An 11,084-nucleotide genomic window follows, 5' to 3' on the forward strand; every position below is an offset into this window, starting at 1 on the left:
CCCCACCACACTTACATACAATAATATACATGTACATACATATACGTACAATAACATACATGCATACTCACAAACACACACACACACATATATATATATATAATATATATATATATATGTATATATATATATATATATATATATATATATAGAGAGAGAGAGAGAGAGAGAGAGAGAGGAGAGGAGAGAGAGAGATAAGAGAGAGAGAGAGATAAGAGAGAGAGAGGGAAAGAGAGAGAGGATAATTAAAACTGATCACGCAACAATATAATAAAAATAAGTTTACAAGCACCAACACAACAAAGACATCAAGAAAATGAAATAGTATGCAGAAGAAGAAGTAACAACAAATGCATTAAGATCATAAGCTGCCTCACACAAACACACTCTCACACACACACACACACACACACACACACACACACACACACACACACACACATACATACACACGCACGCACACGCACATACACACGCACGCACGCATTACCATCAATGACAATAGACATGAATGAACACGAGATTAACTCATCATCATTATTGACGAACTCATCATCGTCATCATCATCATCAACATCATCATCGTCGTCGTCGTCATCATTGTCAACATCACCATTGTAGTCATCATCACCATCATCCTCATCAAACCTCCTCACAAATTTTTTTGCGTTTCAGGTCAAGTCCCAGGTAGGATTTGTTAATAATAATAATAATAATAATAATAAATAATAATAATAAATAATAATAATAAATAATAATAATAAATAATAATAATAAATAATAATAACAATATTAATCGTCGATATCGTCGCCGTCATCTTCCGGACAACATAAAAAAGTACCAAAGTCTTTGTCTTTCTGCAGAATACATCTCCATGAGTGGATGAATTAAAAAGTGAATGAGCGAATGCATGGATGGGCGAATAGATTTACAATTGAACGAATGAATGAATGAATGAATGAATGAGTGCTTAGATGAATGGCTGAATGAATGAAAGGATGGATGAATAATTGGATGATTATATAAACAAAGGAATGAACGAACGAATAGACGAACGCGAAAAATAAACAGAGTGAGGAATTAGAAAATGAATGAATGAATGAAAGAATGAATGAATGAATGAATTAATGAATGAATAAAGGTATAAATGAATGAATAAATGAGTGAGTGAATAAATGGATGTTTGAACAAAAGAACAAATGAAGGAGAAAAAAGTAAAAGAATAGGATGGACAAAAACAGAGGATCAAAGAAAATTATGTACATACATACATACATACATTCGATGCAGACACAAATAAAATTCATCAAATAAATAAATGAATGAAAGAATTAACAAACGAACGAATGAATGAATGAATGCATGAATGAATGAACAAATGAATGAACGAACGAATGGATGAGATACCCTTTCAAAGTAGCAACAACAACAACAAACATCAAACAACAACAAACAACAGCAACCGTCCAAACCACAACAACGAAAACAACAGCAACAAAATACACTAACAACAAAAAATATCTACAACTACAACAACAACATCAACAAAAACAACATATTGTCAACAACCATGTACCCATTTTAAAAGACTTCTTGAAATCTCTCTCCACTGATTTCTTCAAAATGGCTTGCTTTCTTTCCTAATGAATCATCATCATCATTGCCCTCATCATCATCATCATCATCATCATCATCATCATCATCATCATCATCATCATCATCATCATTGCCCACATCATCATCTTCATCATCATCGTCCACATCATCATCATCATCATCACCATCATTACCATCATCAAATTGTGGACATCTATTACGAACCAATCATATGAATCATCATCATCATCGCCATCACAATAACAAAACCACCAGCCCCACTATTACCATCACCACCACCACCACCACCACCAACCAGATCTTCATCCAAAAGTTTCCTCCTCCTCTCTTCCACAATCGCTCGGTGCTCCTCCTCTTTCTTCCTCGCTTCCTCGATCTTTTTCCTTCGATCCTCTTCCTGTTTCCTGCGAACCTCCTCGGCCTTCTGCATGGCCTCCTCCATTTCCTGCTGTTTCTTTCGCTGCTCTTCTAGCTTTCTCTCTCGGGCCAGGCGAACTTTTTCGTCGCGTTCTTTACTCTTTGGTGGGGCTGATAGGTGGTTGGTTATGTGATGATAGTGGTGGTGTTTGTGGCGGTGATGTTGTCAACATGTTGTTGTGTGGGTGATGATGTTGTCAACATGTTGTTGTGGGGGCGACAATGTTGTCAACATGTTGTTGTGGGGGCGATGATGTTGTCAACATGTTGTTGCGGGGCGATAATGTAGCGGTGGTATTGTTTGTGATGATGAGGCTGTTTATTTGTTCTTGCGGTTTTGTCTGAGGTGATCTCGTCGTCTGTTGCCCTCATTCATTGTCATTCTTTATCAGATCATCATCACTTCATCATTAACGTCATCCAACCCTCACCATCAGATCATCATCATTATCAACATCATTAACATGATCATAATCATCATCCAACCACCACCAACAATGCCACCATCATCATCAGTACCACTCTCTCCTCCTAACTAACTGGCATCATCTCTCAACAGCGTATTATTTGCCAGAGGACTAGCGTAGGCGGGAGATCCAAGTGCGAAAACTCCCGAGCTGGATTTTTTAACAGGAGACACACCACGAATGTTTTCAAAGTTATTACCAGTTCCAGCTGTCGATCTCGACTTATTTGACTTTAAATCACTTTCAGCTGAAAATTCTCTACTTTTCAGGCCCGTAACTTCATGTTGGTTGACTTCATCAGACTTGAAATTTTTGCTCGGATCGTCGGGATTGGAAGTCAACTGCTGGAGAGGGTTAGCTGAATTAGTTTCACACTTTTGATTCGTAGAGGAAATATTGACCGATCCGGCACCCTGCTGCTGCATGTTTGTGGCTTCTGAAAATTGCTCAGTGGAAGTTAGATGTAATTTGCTGTTAGACATCAATATACTATTCAGATCAGGCAGTTCTGCCAATTTGTTTCCACCAGACATCACCAGACTGCAGTTGGCATCGATTGGTGTTTCATAGCAACTAGAAGGTACTTGATCATCATCTAGAGAGATATAGGCCCTAGCCTCTAGATTCGAACGAGGGTCACTACTATCGTTCATTTGAATATCACTAGATATGTAGGAAACAATTTCTGCATCATCTTCTGTATCTGTGCCTAGTATGTTGTGCTGATTGAGGTTTATAGTGCTAGATATAGTAGTGGTGGGGCCCTCTTTTTGATCTTGACTTAGTGAATCAGAGAGACTGTCTGTAAATATTTCTGTGCTCACTAAAAATAGAAATTAGTTAAAATTAAATTTTATTATTTAATAATCTTAAATACAAAACATTTAATTTAAACTTTTAAAAGTTCGAGTAGAATGATGATATGAGTATGTGATTCTGTTTTTGAAAAAAAAGATCTAGAATATTTTGTGCGCATCTAGCATTGAAAGTTTTAGTAAATTTAATTCTCAGTGGCGGAAGGGTAGAAGTAGAAACGAAAATGGCGAAAAGTAAAAAAAATAGCCATGTTGGACATGTTAATTTAAATCTTTGAACCTACTTCTTTGATATTTCTTCTTCTTCAGGTTGTGTTGAGGTTGTTGTCAGCCTACAAAAAAATAAAAACAAGTGAGTCAGAAGAAACTTTCAGAACGAAATAAAAAGTTATCGTGCCATAGTATAAATAAGTTGAATAAATTACAATTAAGAAAAAAAATATTATTTTTAATATCAGCTCTTAAATTGTGTTAAAATCGGTAATTAATTAAAATAATAAAAAATGTAATTCGTAAAAACTCGTTAAAATTCGGCACGAATAATGGAGCGCTTCATTTTTAGACATTTATAAAAATACGATACCTTTCAACATCTGCGTGCAGAATAAAATAACTTTAAAAAAAATTGTTTAAACTAATCACAGACCAAAACTATTAAAATAATTTAAAATTATTATAATCATATTGCTCACAATCAAGAAAATATTTATGGAAATTTGCAGTCTAACCAACAACCCTTTATAACAGATGGCAAGTTTAAAGGTGTCTTGATATTAACATGATAATCTTATTAGTATTAATTATTTTATTATTGTTAAAATTATTCCATTATATTAGTTCTCTAATTATAATCATATGACTATCATATCTATCCATGCATATGACAAAGACCTTGTCGATCCCATAGTAACGAAATGCAAATAGGTAGATTTGAAAAAAAATTCAACATCAGCATTTGTATGATTATCTTTAATTAAGAACCACAACGGACAATTTTGATTGTTTAATATTTCATGTAAATTTAATCAAAATGTTGAAATTTGTGATGTGCATTAAAAATTAAATAAATGCATAAACGAAAATGCTAAATATGTATAATGAAGGCGATTCAAATACACGTATAAATATACGTGGAATCATCTTGGAATGATTCTGTGAAAACAATTTCTCCTTCCTAAAAAATAAACTGATTTTAAATAAAAGAAAAGATTGCGTGAAAGACTGTGGCATTAATATCACATTTTTTGCTTAAAAATATGAAAAAAAACTAATTTATCTGAGTGAATAAGTTGAAATTAAATGATGTCTTCAAATTTTTGCAGTTTCAACCATACATTTTCATCATTTCAATCATTCACATCAGTAAAAAACTTATTTAATGTATGTACTACACTATTATAGAGTATTAACCACAATGCTAACCGTACAAAAATGACGTCATCGAACGAACGTCTTCGAAACTTTCTGATTGGCTGGTTGAATCTGCTATATTGCTTTTTATATAAACATATAATGTTTAATTCTAATCATTAATTATTTAATTTAATCTAATCATTAATTATTTGTATACATGGATTATAGTTACTACATATATATATATATATATATATATATAATCATTAATTATTATTATTATATATAATCATAATCATCATTAATTATTTGTATACATGGATTCTAGTTACTATATATATATATATATATATATATATATATATATATTTCTTTATTTAGTTCTGCCTGCGTATGATATTTGGTCAAATTTATTTGATAGGAATTGAATATAACCTTTATACCGGCTGATTACCATGCAGTAAAATAACTACAGTTAACATGACGTCATTTCCTTCAACGATTTCGCAACGAATTACCCATCCTATTTAATAAATTTTATTTGATGTTTTTTGATTAGTCAGGTAACAATCATCATCATCGATATCGCAATGAAATCAAATTGAGAATTTTTAAATTTTTGAAAAAAGTATTTTTATTATACTACTTTCTTTGTTCAATAAGATACTGTTTGATACAAGGGGATGTCTATAAACCAATATACAACACTTTCTTATGGGTTGAAGCTGGGCTATGCAAAAAACCTCAATTTTTTCAACTTTTAATTTTTTTCGGTTTTAATAAGTATTTTTTTAAATTTATACCAATAAAAGTAATCAATTACCACATTGAATAACAATTTAAACAAAATTAATTTAAAACCTTTTAAAACATTTTAAATAAAAGCAATATTCCGAAATTAGTAAATATAAGATCGTGACTTTTGACTCGAATGATAAAAGGCCGTTGTTCTAGTTATATGGCTTGATCCAAGGGGAGGCCTATTTACCATTAAACAACACTTTCTTATGGGTTGAAGCAGGGATATGCAAAGAATCTCAATTTTTGCAACTTTTAATTATTTTCGGTAATGTCGATTTTATTTGTTTAAATTTTTACCAAATAAAAGTAATTAATTACCATATTGAATAACAATTTAAAAAAATAAAATTTTAACATTTTAAATAAAAGCAATATTCCGTAATTAGTAAATATACTATTGTAACTTTTAACTCGAACGGTAAAAAATCACCCTCCATCTTCCCTCCAGAAGTAAGCTCCTTGTTCAACCGTTGAAAGTGAGCGAAGGCCGTTATATTTATTCTAGTTATATGTATCAAACAGTATCTTATTGAACAAAACAGTATCATAAAATGAATAAAGATTTTTTTTTTTTAATTTAAAAAAATTCTCAATTTGATTTCATTGCGATATCGATGATGATGATGATTGTGACCTGACTAATTAAAAAACATCAAATAAAATTTATAAAATAGGATGGGTATATCGTTGAGAAATCGTTGGGGGAAATGACGTCATGTTAACAGTATTTATTTCACTAGATGGTAGTTGATCAGCCTGTATAAAGGTTATATTCAATTCCTATCAAATAAATTTAACCAAATATCATACGCAGGCAAAACTAAATAAAGAAATATATATATATATATATATATATATATATATATATATATATATATATATATATATATATATACGTAGTTATAATACATTTATAATATTGTATTTACACATTCAAATTGTACAATTGTGTTATGTGTAGTTTCAAATTATTTTGAATTTTCTCGGAAAAATTTAAACTTTTTACTATATATATGTATATGTTACTTTTATCAACAATTATTAAAAAATTTTCAATTTGATTTCACCGCGATATCGATGATGATGATTTTGACCTGACTGATTAAAAAGCATCAATGAAAATTTTTAAAATGGGATGGAAAATTTGTTATATTGGGATATTCGTATATAAAGCGAGCAAAAGTTTAATATAAAAGCGCTTATAAATCTACGCATATTGGCTCAGCTTGGCTTGGCTCGTCTTGAAATTGGATGTTAAGCTAGGTGTGGTCTCAAACAATTTGGAATTCTCTCAGAAAAATTTGAACTGCGTGCGCACATATGTAGCACTGATTACTGTTGCTTCAATAATGAATTTATATACTATATATATAAAGCGAGCAAAATTTTAATATAAAAGCGCTTATAAATCTACGCATATTAGCTCAGCTTGGCTTGGCTCGGCTTGGAGTTGGTTGTTAAGCAAGGTATGGTCTCAAACTTTTTTGAATTCTTCCCGAAAAATTTGAACTGCGTGCCTACATATGTAGCATTGATTACTGCTGCTTTTATAATGAATTTATATAATATATATCGTTGACGTCAATTTAGTACGGTTAGCATTGTTGTTAAGACTTTATAATAGTGTACTACATACATTAAAAAGGTTTTTTACTGATGTGAATGATTGAAATGATGCGAATGTATTGTTGAAACTAGTATAAATAGGAGCTGAGACAGCATGAAAATCAGATCAGGCATTCTGCCTCGCTTAAGGCTTGAAGCGGTCTGCCTGATCTAATTTATTTTTTTTATTTTATTTATTTTATTATATAGAGTTATATAGATTTATATAGGGTTGCGCTGCTATATATGTTTGTCTGTGGTTTGTATGTTTGTATTTTTTTAATTTTAGGTGGGTTCTTTAGCGGTTGCTCATACATACATACATACATTATGTTTGCTTTTTGTGGTAGTATGTTATGTTCTGTTTTGCTCCTTTTTCTCTTTCTTCATGAGTCTTGAGTTAAGTTAATGAAACATAGGTAGGTGAGATTAAAAATTAATTTATTATATAGGTAGGCTAGGGCATAAGGTAATTTAGTTACATAGGTAGGTTAGGGACATCTATTCTTTTACTCTTACTTGGTGGTGTGTATTTTGTTTTGTGTTTTTTTTTGTTTTGTTTTACACTATACCTTCAACAGGTACGCGGTGGTTCCTGGTTTTAGTGGAATTTTTATTGATTGAATTTGGCAGTTTGAATGGTTATATAGAGTTATATGGAGTTATATGGAGTTATATGGAGTTATATGGAGTTATATGGAGTTATATGGAGTTATATGGAGTTATATGGAGTTATATGGAGTTATATGGAGTTATATGGAGTTATATGGAGTTATATGGAGTTATATGGAGTTATATGGAGTTATATGGAGTTATATGGAGTTATATGGAGTTATATGGAGTTATATGGAGTTATATGGAGTTATATGGAGTTATATGGAGTTATATGGAGTTATATGGAGTTATATGGAGTTATATGGAGTTATATGGAGTTATATGGAGTTATATGGAGTTATATGGAGTTATATGGAGTTATATGGAGTTATATGGAGTTATATGGAGTTATATGGAGTTATATGGAGTTATATGGAGTTATATGGAGTTATATGGAGTTATATGGAGTTATATGGAGTTATATGGAGTTATATGGAGTTATATGGAGTTATATGGAGTTATATGGAGTTATATGGAGTTATATAGAACATAAATCTTATATATATACCTTTCTTTGAGGTTCTTTTCTTTGCCGACCGGTCGGCTTCTTTGCGTTTCTCTATTTTCATTTAAATTAATTAAATAAATAAGATTTGTCCATTCATTTAGATTCTTTCAGGTTCATTCATTCAGGTTGAAGCTTCCGGAGGAGTTCATCGTGGAAGATCAGAATGGTTGTGATGTCACGCTACGTTCGTTCATTCAGTGTCAAAGAATGCACCCCTGGCTGGGGTTCGTTTTACGGTTTCTTTGCGGTTTCTCTTTTTGCCAATTGGCTGGCTTTTCCGGCTGGCGGGTTTCACCGCGGCTCGTTTCTCTATTTTAATTTAAATTAATTAAATAAACAAGATTTTTTTATTTCATTCATTTCATTCAGGCTGAAGCTTTCAGAGGTGTTCATTATACGTTTTATTCTTTTTTCTCTGTAATTTAAAAATAAGAAGGCTTACACGCACACACACACACACACACACACACACACACACACAATTACATTAAGTAGCTATATAGGTAGGTTAGATAGGCATAATTTTAATTGTAGGTAGGATAGATAAGAAGCATCCAACACTAATGTAGTTGAATAGGTAGGCGCGTAAGTTTATCGCTTCTATTTTTTCTTGCACCCACATTACACGCATTAGCGTATTACACACACAAACACATACATAAACACATATATTAGTATTTGAGCGTAATTTTATTTTCAATACACATTCTAATTTATTATTACTAAGGTTGTGAGTAATTTAATTTCATAGGTAGTTAAGGGCAATAATGTAATTCTAGGAACAATCTTGTAATGTAAATTAAAACGCTGTATGTGTATCGATAGGTAGGTTAATTATAAGTTTTATATTATTATTATTATGTTGGAACCCAAGGCATTACGTAGGTGGTGGGGTGGGTGCCGAAAGGCCAATGAATTGGGCTCTTGAGTTTTGTAATTTTAGGTAAGTTAAGGCCATAATGTAATGAATAGGTAAGTTAAGGCTACGTTGTAACACATACTCATTAATAGATTTAGGGTTTAAGTTTTATATTATTATTACTAAGTTGGAGCCCAAGGCATTACGTAGGTGGTGGGGTGGGTGCCGATAGGCCAATGAATTGGGCTCTTGAGTTTTGTAATTTTAGGTAAGCTAGGGCTTAATTGTAATGAATAGGTAAGTTGAGGGTACGATAGCCGATAGACTCTGAATTTCAAAGTCCGTTGTCAGAGGTAAGCCTTGGTGGCCAGTGGTGAACCAGCAATGGTTTACTATCCGGACGGCAATGGTTTACTATTTGCACGGTAATGATTTACTATGCGGCATGGCCATAGTCTACTACCCGCACGGCTTCCGGACGGCAAATGGTTTACTATCCGCACAGCAATAGTCTACTATCCGCACGGCAATGGTTTACTATCCGGTGCCCTGGCTGTCGGTGAACCTCTGTGCAAAGGGGGGAGAATGAAGGGGGACTTTTGACTATCGTACCATTAACAATTTAATATAGATTAGTTAAGGTAATTGAATAGGTAGATAGGATTATTTTTATTAAGCAATTTGAGGTGCAGGCACTGCTAACCTTTCTGATGAGAATTTTCTCTTTCTCCATTCCACGGGCTGTGTTTCAGCAACAATCTCGAGGAGGACTGGCACCAGTTTTGGAGGACAACGTAGGAACCGGAAAGCATTCAACATTCTGCCTTTGTCGAATGGACGACGGTAAGTTTTTTTTACATTTTAATCTCTTTATTATTTTCAGTTATTATTTATTTGCCATTATTTCCATTTGATAATTTTTTGCTTCTAAGATTCTAACATTCATTTACTACTACGCTAATAAACAAAATTGTCTACAGAATGATGAGAGGTGGGCAGTGGTGGGAGTCAGCACGTTTCAGATGGTGGTCTCATGATGATTTACGTATGATGATGTGGTGTAGGAAGAATCAGCGCGTTGGCTGTTCGACTGACACTCAGAAGTTCGGATGAAATCTTGTGTGCCGATCTGAATGTGGTGGTCGGTGCGGTCGGTGCAATGGATTGAAGTAACGACGATTTTCGAAGTAAGGTTTAGTTTCGTTTTTTTTATTTTTCTCATTCATTCATTTTTTCCCTCAATCTTTCAAATTATTCTTCCATTAATTGACGTTAATTCGTTCTATTCATTCATTCATTCATTCATTCATTCATTCATTCATTCATTCTTTTAATTAATTATTTAATCATTCAGTTCATCATTTATTCGTTCGTTCCTTTGTTCCTTGATTTACTACTAAGCTAATAAAAATATATTTTTACAGAATGCTGAGAGGTGGGCTGTGGTGGGCGTCAGCATGTTTCTGGTCTCATGATGATCGTTCCGATGACAATTTGAAGATAATATTAAAAGAAAATTTGTTCTTGTCCCATCGTACCATTGAAAGTACTCGAATTTGTCATCTCAATAAGATAAGTTGCCTTTTTTTCCAATGGCTTGTTTTTTACTTTAAAAAATTATTTTTATTTCAATTTAGTGTTTTTCAGTATCCGGTCAAATTCATTCCATCGATGCGTGTCAGATGGTGGTAGGTGCAATGGAGGTTCGTCCGTAGTGAGTGAAGAAGTTTTTGGAGAGTACACGCCCGCACATTTACACGCACACATCAATAAAACACATATACAACATCCATTCATTCGGTGTCGTTGTTATGTTTTTCTTCAACTTTCCATTTTCTTTACCTGACTTAATTTAATTCGTCGGTAAGTTAGGGATTGAGATGAGATGAACAATCGTAGGTAGGCTAGGGCTTAACATTAGTTAAAAAGTTTCAAGTAAAATAAAAACGCTGAAACATGTAAAATAAAATACCTAAAACATGTAAAA

The 11,084-nt window shown here is 32.7% G+C and overlaps 2 protein-coding genes across 2 annotated transcripts; one reads left to right on the forward strand and one right to left on the reverse strand.

Moving 5' to 3' along the window:
- Positions 1-792: 792 nt before the first annotated feature.
- HELRODRAFT_179217 (hypothetical protein) lies at positions 793-4,758 on the reverse strand (the record flags this gene model as incomplete). The annotated part of the gene is made up of 4 exons (XM_009028076.1): positions 793-858; positions 1,914-2,146; positions 2,576-3,325; positions 4,740-4,758. The coding sequence occupies 4 exons, from the start codon at positions 4,756-4,758 to the stop codon at positions 793-795; spliced, it is 1,068 nt and encodes a 355-aa protein (XP_009026324.1).
- A 2,984-nt stretch (positions 4,759-7,742) lies between these two features.
- Positions 7,743-8,216, forward strand: HELRODRAFT_179218 (hypothetical protein; the record flags this gene model as incomplete). The annotated part of the gene is made up of 1 exon (XM_009028077.1): positions 7,743-8,216. One exon carries the CDS (start codon positions 7,743-7,745, stop codon positions 8,214-8,216), a length of 474 nt encoding a protein of 157 aa, XP_009026325.1.
- Between the last annotated feature and the right edge of the window lie 2,868 nt (positions 8,217-11,084).

The sequence above is a fragment of the Helobdella robusta genome (genome assembly GCF_000326865.2).
Source record: "Helobdella robusta unplaced genomic scaffold HELROscaffold_53, whole genome shotgun sequence".
Classification (NCBI taxonomy): domain Eukaryota; kingdom Metazoa; phylum Annelida; class Clitellata; order Rhynchobdellida; family Glossiphoniidae; genus Helobdella; species Helobdella robusta.